The sequence below is a fragment of the Aspergillus ochraceoroseus genome (assembly GCF_002846915.1).
Source record: "Aspergillus ochraceoroseus IBT 24754 chromosome Unknown P175scaffold_2, whole genome shotgun sequence".
Classification (NCBI taxonomy): Eukaryota; Fungi; Ascomycota; class Eurotiomycetes; order Eurotiales; family Aspergillaceae; genus Aspergillus; species Aspergillus ochraceoroseus.
In genome coordinates, this window is record NW_024468477.1 from 2525130 (window position 1) to 2537566 (window position 12437).

At 47.7% G+C, this 12437-nt stretch overlaps 5 protein-coding genes and 1 non-coding gene across 6 annotated transcripts; 4 read left to right on the top strand and 2 right to left on the bottom strand.

Annotated features, from left to right (window-relative positions):
- Nucleotides 1-407: 407 nt before the first annotated feature.
- Nucleotides 408-1517, top strand: P175DRAFT_0555658 (uncharacterized protein; the record flags this gene model as incomplete). The annotated part of the gene is made up of 4 exons (XM_040900645.1): nucleotides 408-614; nucleotides 1050-1204; nucleotides 1298-1431; nucleotides 1488-1517. Exons 1-4 carry the CDS (start codon nucleotides 445-447, stop codon nucleotides 1515-1517), a joined length of 489 nt encoding a protein of 162 aa, XP_040754390.1. The 5' UTR covers nucleotides 408-444.
- Nucleotides 1518-1742: 225 nt separating this feature from the next.
- Nucleotides 1743-3670, top strand: P175DRAFT_0454212 (WD repeat protein; the record flags this gene model as incomplete). The annotated part of the gene is made up of 6 exons (XM_040894561.1): nucleotides 1743-2475; nucleotides 2599-2698; nucleotides 2809-2875; nucleotides 2932-3269; nucleotides 3324-3450; nucleotides 3503-3670. Exons 1-6 carry the CDS (start codon nucleotides 2169-2171, stop codon nucleotides 3668-3670), a joined length of 1107 nt encoding a protein of 368 aa, XP_040754391.1. The 5' UTR covers nucleotides 1743-2168.
- Nucleotides 3671-4591: 921 nt separating this feature from the next.
- P175DRAFT_0491405 (uncharacterized protein) lies at nucleotides 4592-5815 on the top strand (the record flags this gene model as incomplete). The annotated part of the gene is made up of 2 exons (XM_040895837.1): nucleotides 4592-4877; nucleotides 4929-5815. 2 exons carry the CDS (start codon nucleotides 4592-4594, stop codon nucleotides 5813-5815), a joined length of 1173 nt encoding a protein of 390 aa, XP_040754392.1.
- An 844-nt stretch (nucleotides 5816-6659) lies between these two features.
- Nucleotides 6660-6764, bottom strand: P175DRAFT_0t38. Its single transcript has one exon. It is a non-coding gene; the product is annotated as a tRNA-Val (tRNA).
- Nucleotides 6765-6939: 175 nt separating this feature from the next.
- Nucleotides 6940-8148, top strand: P175DRAFT_0499558 (uncharacterized protein). Its single transcript, XM_040896759.1, has one exon. It carries the CDS (start codon nucleotides 7227-7229, stop codon nucleotides 8049-8051), a length of 825 nt encoding a protein of 274 aa, XP_040754393.1. The 5' UTR covers nucleotides 6940-7226; the 3' UTR covers nucleotides 8052-8148.
- P175DRAFT_0499560 (tRNA guanylyltransferase) lies at nucleotides 8060-9739 on the bottom strand. The gene is made up of 8 exons (XM_040896760.1): nucleotides 9588-9739; nucleotides 9440-9529; nucleotides 9219-9350; nucleotides 9078-9122; nucleotides 8803-8978; nucleotides 8656-8744; nucleotides 8483-8587; nucleotides 8060-8424 (listed from the first exon to the last, which is right to left on the bottom strand). The coding sequence occupies exons 1-8, from the start codon at nucleotides 9599-9601 to the stop codon at nucleotides 8203-8205; spliced, it is 873 nt and encodes a 290-aa protein (XP_040754394.1). The 5' UTR covers nucleotides 9602-9739; the 3' UTR covers nucleotides 8060-8202.
- Between the last annotated feature and the right edge of the window lie 2698 nt (nucleotides 9740-12437).

The following is a 12437-nucleotide window of genomic DNA, read 5'->3' on the forward strand; positions in this document are numbered from 1 at the left end:
CGTAAAACCTACTGGATTGTCCATACAGAGTACTCCATACTTAATTACTCCCACTAAATACCGGAGTAGTTAAACCAGTTTCAAGGCTGACGCATTCCCTCGTGCTAATGTCACGCGCCCCATCGGATATATCAACCGCAACTTCCTCCGCCATTAATTCGTTTAACGTCGACCAATATGCCCACAAAACTAGGCCCGTTTATATCCCTGGAAATCTTTCTGAATCGTGACCTCTGGATTTGGTCTGGTCCACTGCCACTACTACGGTGGTGCGCTGGTGCCACGCAGACATTAACAGCAAATAAGTAGTGACATGGAACCAACCACTGTGGATACGGTATCCAAGCCAACCTTGAACCAGGGGCCAAGGTAATGGCCAAAAAAAAAAAAAAAAAAAAAGGATGTAGATTCATTTCCTTGCAGGATCCTGGTCAATGCTTGAACATGACTGAGGCATCCTTTAACTCAACTGACGGTGACGAAGTCCACGCGGTCACCAAGCAGAAGAAACAGGAGACCATGCACCGAATTAATCGTTTAAGAAACAGCTCTCGGAAGGAGGATAAGTTTGATCTCTCTCAGAAATTCGAATTCTTACTAAACACTGCCACGAGGTACAGAGAGAGTCCACTGTTCAGGTCCCCCATGCTTCTCATAGCCTCCAGGGAGTTGGGATAGGAAAACAACAACAACCCGCACTTCCTACGACAGTACATCCATGCCTAATTTAGTGCATTCAGGCATCGCAAACAATGGTGCCAACTCACATTTTCCCCTTGTGCTCCCGGGCTTCGCAGAGAAGCTATAGTCCTCCAAAACAAGCCTCAAAAGATATGAATTGGGTCGCGCATGGGGCAATGATTCAAAACATTAATCATGCCCCATTTTGGGCCAGCACAATAATACCTAGACTAGGTACCTAACTAAGTATTCTGAAATATTCGATCCGATAATCGGACCAAGAACCACCCCAGCGTGTTCTCAGGGATATCGCTACAGGGATTAAGACCAACGGTCCCAACTCTAACACTGCACCTCTGGTGTAACAGAGGCGTAGCTGAACGTCGCATTAACACCGAAAGAGAAACAGTCCCCCAATACTTTCATCTGTGGGTTGAAGTCAAAATAAATACCCTCCGTGCTCCTCATAGGGATGATATGCGAGAGCGGGGAAATGAATCGGCCTCGTACACTGATTATGACAGTCAATATATCCGGTAGAATCCGATTCTTTCTTGTATCGATTTTCCTAGTAAAGAATCAAGATTATTGATGGTCTCCATCTCTGTGCTCTCAGGCCAAACGCCTCTCACCAAACGCGCCCCGACTACCGTTCTCAGCCTAGGACACGGAGGATGCTTCAAAACACTCCACCGTTGCAAGCCTAGCCCCAACGTCCTCGGAGAGTATGGTGACACAGGTAGGGTGACTGTCAGCTCCTACTTCTTTGGTCTTAATCCCCTTACCTTACCTTCGAAACATGCCAGCCGCTATCTGGCTTTGTTATGCAGCGATAAGTCTTGCAGACCTTATTATTACTCTAATTCCATGCTGGAAATTTTTTTTTATGGTCTGTATGGTATTCTCTTTTATTCTTGTGTAGGATATTTTAATTAGCCTACATGTTCATGATAGGATTACCTAGCTAGCTGCTACTCGTATCTAGGTAGGTTAGGTACGGTAGTTTTGTACAGTAGTCTATTTTGGTGCCCGCAAAATCAGGCAAATTTCGGTATATTTTTTTTTTCTTCGTGGTCTTGGCTTTTTTTCGTCTCCTCCACCACTACCATCCATCATCCTCGACAAACAAACGGGGCCCCTAAAAGGACCTCCTGAGCGAGCATTTCATTGAAGGAGCAGCCATTCTTATCAGGGCCAGCCACGTCAGATCAAAAAAAAAAAAAACAGGGTGCGAAAAAAAGGTTTCGAAAGGGAGAAACCTTCGCATCCACGTTGGCTAGCATTGTATCAAATCTCCGTTGGTCACTCCACGATTCCATTTCTCGACGGACTCATTCCCACTAGTAGAAAACAAACGGCTGTATTTCTTGAGGCTTTTTTGTTTCCATTTGAAGAGATATTTTCAGTTGAGGCTGAGTTAAGCCCAGTGTTACGGTTTACCGGCTACTACCAGTCTACCACTACTCAAGGAGTGAATCAGTCCAACCATGCATAAGCTCAGGGCTACAGCTTCGTCATCTCTGTCTCTTGCCGAGGATAATTATATCTACTCGATTGTCCCGTCATCGGCAACAGCCTTCGCAGCCATCTCTTCCGATGACTCGCTTCGCGTATTCAATGCGAACAATCTTGATTATTTATCGGTGATTTCTAGAAGCGCTCATGAAGGCGTCACGTCTCTACGGACCTATGACGCGAATAACCAGCTCCTCCTTACTGGCGGTAGGGACGGGAAGATGAAGCTCTGGGATCTCCGCAGTAACAAGAATTCAGCGGTTGTCGCGGTGGAAATGTGTAAGTATCATGTCGGGGTCCTTTTTATAGAGAATTGCATCGGCTCCACGTTGCGCGTGGATGACAGTGGATGGCGGTGGCTATGTGTGAAAATCGCTTGCTGACTGGACTATTGCCCAACAGCAAATAGAGCCCCCGTATTGTCTATCGCCGGTTGTTCCGAAACGAACAAGATTGTTGCTGGGGGTGAGCTCCTATCTCACCAAGCGATTGTTGCTTTCTGGTAAGTTTTTTCTGTAAAAAAACAATATAAATAAAATAAATAAATAAACATCGAGTGCTGCATATACCTCTATTTGTGTGGGTTTCACGTGCTGCTAACTGACGCAACAGGGATATCAGATCGCCAGACCAGCCACATCTTCAATATGTCGAAAGTCACAACGACGACGTAACTGAGGTATGTCAAATTTAACTACTAGAATACGTGCAGCTCCGCTGATCTTCGAGGGGTAGCTTCAATATCACCCGACCCGTCACAACATCCTCCTATCAGGAAGTACTGACGGTCTGGTCAATATCTACGATACAACCATCACTGATGAGGACGATGCCCTTGTCCAGGTTATCAACCACGGCTCCGTACACCATGCGGGATTTCTCGACGAGAAAACCATCTACGCCTTGAGCCATGACGAGGTCTTCTCGATCCACCCCGCCACAGACCCCGACGATCAGACTCAGTCACCGGATCCTATACAGTTCGGCAACCTCCGAGAGCCTCTTGGGTGTGAATACATCGCACAGCTATGCCTCGGGAGCCAGGGGCCCTACATTGCAGCTGGAAATAAGATGTACGGACTTATCTCTCTCTCTCTTGTCTCTCTCCTTCGTGCTAACTCTCCCAGTGACAAACAACTGGACTTGATCCCTCTTGTCCCAACGCCCTCATGGCGATTCGACGAGCAGAATCTCTGGCGCCTCCCCGGTGGCCACGGCGAGGAGGTTGTGCGTTCTGTCTATGTGGATGAACAAGTGGGTGCCCAGATCCAATTAACAGGGAAAATCGGTGACTAACTATGGACAGAACCAATCGGTATTCACCTGCGGAGAGGACGGGTTTGTTCGTGTCTGGAGACCAGATGAGGGAGAGGCGGGGCAGGCAGAGCAGGCAGAGCAGGATGGGTCGATACAGACACCACCACGGCCAAGGGAGAAGAAGGGTAAAGATAAGGGTCGATTCAGACCATATTAAATCATTATCCTTGGCTCGGGGGAGGGGGTAAAATAAAATTGAAAGTTTTTTTCTAGATTAGAAACCTGGAACAGATTAACCCCGGCGTGGGTAGAATTTCTACCCATGATGAGCTATGTACTCCGTATATCTCAACCCATGGGAGGTCGTGGGATCCATTTAACCACAATAGGAAGCGGTGAGCTATAACAGAATCTCAATTGGGTTAAGGACGGGTTAATATATTCCCGGAACGCGACTTCCCTTAAGAGTCGATATCGATAAGGGCGGGTTGTGAACTGACAAGCACCAACAATGCTTCGAGCTATACAAGGTTTCAGGAAATCCTGCGATGCCCAATTTTCTCACAGTTATTTATCTTTTTCATCTATACTAGCCAGAAGACATCTATCTATACAATGTGGAGGTCCGTAACAATTTGTCCCTGGGACTGCGTGTCATTTTGTCGCTAATACTACTAGCATATGTATTAGGACCCCCGATTTCCGAGGGAGATCTTTTCCGTTACACAAATGGACGCTTTCTTAGTGACGAAAAACTTCAATTTTCCAAGCGATATGTGCATTTTAATATTGAAGGATTATGTGACGCGATCGCAAATCTCCCCGGTTCCAAAAAGTCGTCCGTTTCTAGGATAGAAAAGATGGAGGGTGGTTTTTAGCAAGGCATTACTTATTACAACAGAGGACGCATCAGAGTATATTGCCAAAATCCCCTGTCCGAATGCAGGGAGACCGATGTACTGCACGGCGTCGGAAGTCGCCGTGCTCAGATTCAGTGAGATAAGACATCCAGAAGCTCGTTTCTTGGCTGATATGCTGTATTATCTTGAGTACGGAAATATACGACGATTCCCGTTCCTAGGGTTTTGGCCTGGAGCTCTGATATGTGTTGAATGCAGTTGAAGCAGAATATATTATTATGGAAAAGGTTCCCGGGGTTCAAGTTTTCAAGAAGTGGGATGAAATGGGCGAGCCTAATCGGATATCTTTGATCAAACGTCTTACTCAATGGGAACGTGAGCTCTCTGAAATTTGGTTTCCGGCTTATGGTAACTTATATTATAAGAGTGCTCTGAGCGAGATGGAGACGGTACCATTGGACTCATCTATCGACCCTGCAGGTGAATTCTGTATCGGTCCTTCTTGTGATCCATCCTGGCTTCTTCAGCCTGGGCAGTCCCTTACAAATATCCACTGTGGTCCTTGTAGGTATTACTTCTCTGAGTGATTTTAGATTGCTGACTCTTTCTCTACAGGGAAGACACCTCGTGATATGGGCGAATCATTAATCGACCGCTCACGCTTTAGAGTCGGTCATCACTCTAACGTGCAGCTCCCATCCTTTCTAAATAGCTCCACCGAGGACCATTATTCTCTGCTTCAGATGACCAAGGCAGTCCTGCCGGCCATAGCAAATAGCGCCAAGCTTTTGGATAAGGCCCAACCAATTCTATGGCATCCCGATCTCCACATGGGCAACATATTTGTCTCTGAGAATGACCCTGGAATTGTGACTGGCATTATTGACTGGCAGAATAGTTCCGTCAGCCCTGCATTTCTACAAGCCCAGTGGCCGGTCTTCCTCCTTCCTCCTGAGGGCTATCAACTCGGCCATATAATGCCCGGTCTCCCTGCGGGGTTTGAGAATATGGACGATGACGAAAAGGAGATCGCACTGTATAACAAAGCGAAGGCCACATGGACGAAGGCTTACGAAGCTGCAAGCTTCTTGAACAACAGGAAAGCTTGGCAAGGAATGCAAGTCGTCCCGGAATTAAAAGAGATATTCCGCCGTTGTGGGGGAACATGGGATGAGGGTGTGTTACCTCTCAGAGAGGTACTAATTGAGATATTTCTCAATCCAAGGGATTTAGGGCTTCCTGACGGAAGCCTGCCATTACATTTTACTGATGAACAGCTCGCACGGCACAAACGGCAATTTACAATTTACCAGGAATGGCACGAGATGCGCAAGTTTATCAAGGAGATGCTAGATACTGATGATGAAGGCTGGATTCCTCCTGGGCGTGACCTGGATGAAATGAAGTCTCGGAATAAGATCTTGTTCCAGTACTATGTCACTAAAGCACAGAAACCCCCCGAAGAAGTGAAAAGTATGTGGCCATTTCCGCTGGATACATAAAAACTTGTCTCTTCATCACAATTTCCACCAGGCAGGCAGATTGTATCAGATGTATTCCTAATTGAGGGGGGGGGGGGCCCGTTGTTAATAGCCATGGTAGCATCCGCTTTCTGTAAATCTGCTTCAGCGACCTTTTTGTATGAATGAGTTGTACGCCCTCCCCGGACTCGGGTGATTTTCACCAAGCCTTTCGCTGGACTTCTTGAAAGCTTCTTCTTGCTTGTCTTCCAGGGTATCCTCGTCGATAAACGCAGTCGCCACATTGGCATGTGTGCCATTCTTTGGTCTAAATTTTCAACCCATCGTTCTTTGCCAGGGCAAAGAACTTTCTGAAGCCTTTGACTGGAGCAGAGTTAAATAACTCTGTATATTTGGTGTGGCTGTATCCGTTACTTCAGCTCGGGTATAGTTCTTTCGATGTTTATATTCACCCAATATCAAGAGGGGTTCGACGAGTAGGGAATAGAGGTAGAGAGAGGGTATAGAATAATAATAATAGTAATAATAATAATAATAGTAGGTAGAAGGAATATAACTATATTATATATACTCTGTATAGTAAGTAAGATATACATAAATAAGAGACTGATCCTACTCTTCTTGGTCTTCTATATATATTACATACAAGAGGGGAAACTAATTCCTTGATCCCTCCTCACAATTATATTATATATAATAAAAGTTATCCCGTATCTAATCCATATAATTAAACCTAGTACCATGGTATGAGTGATTCCTCCAAACTTTTCATTCACATAGCAAGCTGCAAGCAATAAGGAAGGGAGGAGATCCATCCATCCCAGGAAAGACAGAAGGGGAGAAAAAGAAAAAAAAAAAAAAAAAGTAGTCGCGCCCGGGATCGAACCGGGAACCTTCTCGGAATCCTACTGGTGGTAGCGAAGCTCACAATGTTGTGAACGAGAAATCATAACCATTAGACCACGCGACTTGTTGTTGTTGTAGTATGGGGGGAAGTATTGAATTATACTTACTTACTGTCGCTGGGATCCATGACTTTTTTTCTCTGACATCCGCGGGTCTCGATTTTTTTTTTTTTTTTTTTCCCCTTCCGCATCTTATCAGTACCGTGATTCTTATTCCTGGCTTGGGGCCCTTTTTTTTTTTTTTTTTTTTTTTTGGTTCTTTCTTTTTTGTGATTATTTCGATTGATCATTTATCAGCGTATGCTATGCTATGCTAGAGCATATATAATCATAATTTATCTTGCTTCCCCTCTTCCCGAGGTTTTCTCTGGCTCTTTCGCACCCAGCCAGCCTACCTCGTTCGATCCCACCTCCCATCGAAAGGGAGACCAAGCGCCCGCTCGCTTCAACTCCCTCTCCTAAAGACCAATCTCCACGCACGCACCCTCCCACAAAAGAGCGAAACCAAAGAAAAGAAGAAAAAAAAAATGGACGCCCATGCCTATCTCATCCGCCACGGCTGGTCCGGCCCCGGCAACCCACTGAACCCCGACCGCGCCCACGCGCGCGGGGGCCTGGGACTGACGAAACCCCTGCTGGTCGCGCGACGACAAGGAAACCAAGGCGTGGGGAAAACCACCACCAAGGACCCGACGAATCAGTGGTGGCTGCGCGGGTTCGAGGATGCGCTGAAGGGGGTCGGGAATGCAGCCGTGCCTGGTGCCGCGGCGGTCTCGAAGGCGAATGCGCTGACGAGCGAACTATATCGGTTTTTCGTGCGGGGGGAGCTTGTCCCCGGGACTATTGGGGGGGTTGGTGGTACGGTAGTGGAGGAGAAGGAGAAGGGGAAACGCAAGAGGAAGATGGTAGAGAGTGAGGGGGAGAGAAAGAAGAGGAGGAGAGAGGAGAAGGATGGAAAAGAGAGCAAGGAGGAGAGACGACAGAGAAAGGAAGCGAAGAGGAGGAGGAAACTCGAAAAGGGAGAAAGGAGGAAGGAGAAGGAGAAGGAGAAGGAGAAGAAGAAGAAGAAAGAGAAGAAGGAAAAGGAGTCCAAGCCCGAGGAGGACTATCCTACGCCTGTGTCGATGGACCGGGATTCGACAGAATCAAGTGGACTTGACGGGGAGGGGTCTCTGAGTGCGAAGGACCTGGAAAAGCAGAGGAAGAAGGAAAAGAAGCAGCAGAAAGAGAAACGGAAGGATAAAGAGAGCAAGCAGAGCAAGAAGCGAGATTCTTCCTCGGACGAGAGCGCGAAACGAAAATCCAAAAAGTCGAAAGAAGAAGAAGAAGAAGAAGAAGAAGAAGAAGCCTAATCTGGAAGCTATGATGAAGCTGGTTATAACTATTGGTTCTTGGCGTATAAAGAATTAGACTGTTGATAGATACCCATTTGGTAACTAACTATTGCCATGTTTCTCTTAAACCTCATCTCAAAGCAGATATAAAGTAGTGAATCATGACAACTCAGGCCTCTGGTAATTTCCCCGGCCTCCCGGAGAGAATCCACGGCCTTCGCTCCCAGAATTCATCCTTGATGATATCGACATGGTTAACCACCACCTGTGCTTTTCGCCGGAGTTTTTTAAGTTTCTCCTGTTGTGATTTCGAGATGGCTTCTGGGACGGAGCTGCCTTCGTCCTGTTCTATACTCGGATTCGACGCCGGCTTCGCATCCTCAAGTTGATACTAAACACACCACTTTAGCAAGAATGCGCAGGGGCAGCGTGGAGGATAAGCACCATACCTGCCGATATATCACACTTCCTTTCTTATACATCTCGTCTTCATTGTTGTAGTTGATCCCGAATCTCGTGAAAAGGATCTCATTCTTGTCGGATGACACAGTTCCCTGCTGTCGTCAGCAATTTTTTTGTCTTCGCTAAAACACCCTCGGTCAGTGAAACCCGCATCACGAACCTGCAATTCACGTTCCGCGTCGGTATTACTCATTCCTCCTTGCTGGACCATTGTCCAAAACGTCGTATTATACAGATTATTGATATGGCCTATCAACCGTAAGCACGCACATAAGTGAAGACACACGGCAAGGAAAAATCAACTCACAATCAACCTGTCGCCAGCTCATGTAGTCGCGCAGATTCCCCATTGCGGGATATACAACCGCCCTCCCATCAAATGAAGGCAGATATGGCGGCTGTAAAGGGTTCTCTGTGAAATACGTTCCCCATAGGTAAATGTAGTGTGCTGTGAATGTTGACACAATAGTCGTCACGAGCTTGCTATTGACCCCGGAAATAAAACCAGTAAATCCCTCTTGTTCTTCTTCTTCTTCTTCTTCTTCTTCTCTAATCCCACCAGGGAAGAAAGGGGTGACTTACGCACTCCGCCTCTCAAACAGCTCACAGCTGGGATGGAAGACGAAACTTGAGAGGATCGAGTCAGTTGCGACTGCGGTTCTTAAGCTTGCAGAAGCAGAAGCAAGAAGACGAGCAACGAGCAACGAGCAACGAACAACGAACCTATATTCATCACTAACTCCATAGGCAATCGCCAAATCAGGGAGATCCTTCATGACTTCGACAGCAGCAGCATTCATCAAGTCCAGTGCACGTCGGTCATTGGGCTTTTTGAAGGCATACCGATCGGAAAGCCTAAGAATAGATACATCATCTCCATAAGTAAGTGTATCGGCGTCGGATCCCTTGGGGCAAAAGGCAGAGGGACAGAGAAAAAGACTGACTTGTGAAAGCCTCTGCCATCTATCCGGACCACGATCCAGGTATTCGGGAGCAAAGTGTCTGGTTGCTCGAATGACTTGACATATTCATATCTGGATGCCGTTGTTAGTTCCGCAGGAGAGAAACAGATAATGGGCAGGCAGGAGGTACTTTGAGTTTGCCATTGCTAATCTCTAGTAGCGGATTGTTTGATTGGAAATAAGAAATAGAAAGTAATTCCCACGTTGACTTCGTTGAGCGTGGAGGTAAAAAAAATAAAAATGATTCTAAGCTCCCGATCAATTGTGGGGGAAGAAACCGCCTTTGAAGGTTGGTTGGATCTGGTGACAGCCAAAAAGACACACACAGTGCCCGATCATCTACTATTTATATAAATATGTAGATTTTATATTATTACGGGTAATTTTCAGGCATAGAAAACTTCCATTTCAGATTAGAAACCGTGCTTGTCCATATTTGAGGATACGTGAAAGGTTCTATCTAGTATTTGCTGAAGTGGTACAGCTCCGGCTATCTAGACTGATATAAGGGAAAGCTCAAAGGATAGAAGGGCATGGAAGTGCCGTAAAGTCCAAGGTCAAAGGAGGTAAAGAAGGGGAAAAAGAAGAGAGATCTCTAGGTACTGTCCTCTTCGGGGATTTCATCGTCGCCAATTTCACTAACTCGCTCACTCGGTCTTTCACTGGTCTCACTGGCGGCCTTGTCGGATTTTTTCGGCTTGCGGCTGAAGAAACCAAGGCTGCTTCTGCTGGACTTGTCGGCCGAAGGAGCACTGGAGACGGTGCTGTCCACACTTTTGGCCAACTGTGTCTCGCTGGGGCCATCTGCATCAATATCCACCTGCGCTAACTCTCCCTTCCTGGAGAAGAGGCCTGAACGGTCCTTCCACGAGCTAAACTTGCTAGAACTGCCCTTTCGGGTGATTTTTCGAATGAATGACTCTTTCGAGCTAGCATTGTCGGTGGACGCAGAAGACGGCATGCGTTCAAGAGACTCGTATGAATCACGGGTAAAATTCGACAGAGATCGCGAGTCCTTAGATGCGCGCGACTCCGAGGGAGAGCCGTCTTCAAATGCGAGGTCGAATGGTGTATCGATCTCCCTTTCTCCTTCCCTATCCTTGCCCTTATCTGATTTGATGCCGAAAATCGTTTTGAATGAAGGTGCGGCAGGATTTAATTTCGGCGTCAATGGGCGATGCGAAGAGGATGGGCGGGTGCCGATCGGTGCCTGGAGTGGCCGACCCAGTCTTTCAAAGGAAGCGTCGTCCATGAAATCAGGGTCCCCTGTGAGCCCCAAAGGCAGGTGACCAGACGAACCGTACTGAGTAGTAGAGGGTCGTCGAGATTGGACTCGTGACCAGGTAGAGGGCGAAGCCCAGTCGAAGCCCAGTGGACTTCGGTGGCCAGATTTGTCCGCCAACGGCCAACCAAAGTGACGGTTATCCGTAGAAGGATGTGGAAGTTGGTTATCAAAGGAAAACGTTGACGAGGGCCTTGGAGACAGCGAGCCTCTTCGGACGGTACCTAGAATCGATGAGGGATCAATAGGATCATGCCTAGGGCTGAACTGGTTGTAGCCGGTGTTCAAGTCCGAGCTCTCGCTAGATTTGGCTAAGCTATTCCCACTGCCAAAACCGAATCTGCTGGGAGAGAAGATACTGGAAATAGCAGTACGCCTAGAGGGCAAATGATCGGATGAGCTATCTGCAGTTGCCCCTGTTGTGTTATTTCTCGGAAGGAGTGACATCGGATTGGCCCAGCTAGCTGTGTAGCTCAGACGGCGGCGTCTGGATCCGATCGGTTCGATTTCGTCTAGATCCCGGGGGAAGGACTGACTCTGTCCTTGTTTGAGAGTGCCCAAAAGAGGTGGCTCTTCTGCAATGGTCTTGCCGCGGGGGCGATGGAAGCCGAAGAGACCAGATAGCCTTCTGGAGGCACTCTTGGGTGCCTCTTCTACATCGCCCAGGGAAAGGGCCTGTGTGTCAGCCTCTTGCGAATGCCGTTGGTTTTCGTGTGGACTCGCGAAGAGGCTTGCTGGCCGACTCCCAGAGGAGTCTGGAGATGGTGGTACGTGCGGGAAACTTTCACGCCGAGTTGATTGCTCCAGACTGGAGAACCGGGGTCTAATGATAGGGCGTGGCAACTCTGGCGATTCCTCATCGCCAAGGAGATCGGATGGGAGGAGTGCATCTGCTCGAGGGCTCATCTGAGGGTTGTTGAAGGAAAATTCGGAAGCTCTGCGAAGAGTTTCGGGCTGACTTGTTAAACCTGGGAGAGTCATTCCGTTGTTGATATTGAAAAAAGACGTGCTTGCGGCAAAAGTGGGCGAGTTAGTCGACGGCGGGTTGTAGGCCAGGCTGGTAGGAAACGACGGTTCAATGGACGGAAAGTTCATCGGCGAGGAGACGTTGCTGGTCAGTGAACTGCGATGACGGCGTGGTGGACGAATGGTGGCCGTGTTAGACATGTCCAAATCGAGACTTGGTAAAGAGAATGGCACCGTGCTGCCGGCACGTTGCGACGTCAGCCATTTGAGACGCTCTTGTGCCTCTTGGTATTGTTGTTGAGCTTGAGTATGAAGATTAACGAGTGTAGCATAGCGTGTGTTGAGATGCGTCATTTTGATTTCCCATTGTCGAGCTCGTTCGTGGTCAATTCGATCCAATTCCTTCCCATCCTCGCTATCTGCCTCGGTGTGCTTCTTCCTCTCATCCTCTAGCTTTTTCACTCGTCCGCCCTTGTCTTGGATCTCATCGTCGATAATTTTCATCTCCGATTGCTCCTTTGCAATCTTCTCCCTAACCTCATCCGCACGTTTTCTTCCTTCCTCTTCTAGACGGGCCCTCTCTTCCTTAGCCTGCTCAGCGTCGACAGTCATTTGTATGACCTGCTCTTGCCATCGTACGATATCATTTTTGCGCTTCTTGCGATCGGATTCTTTCTGCTGAAGTAGCCTTTCACGCTTCGCCTTTTCACTTTGCACCGTGCGGTTGACACT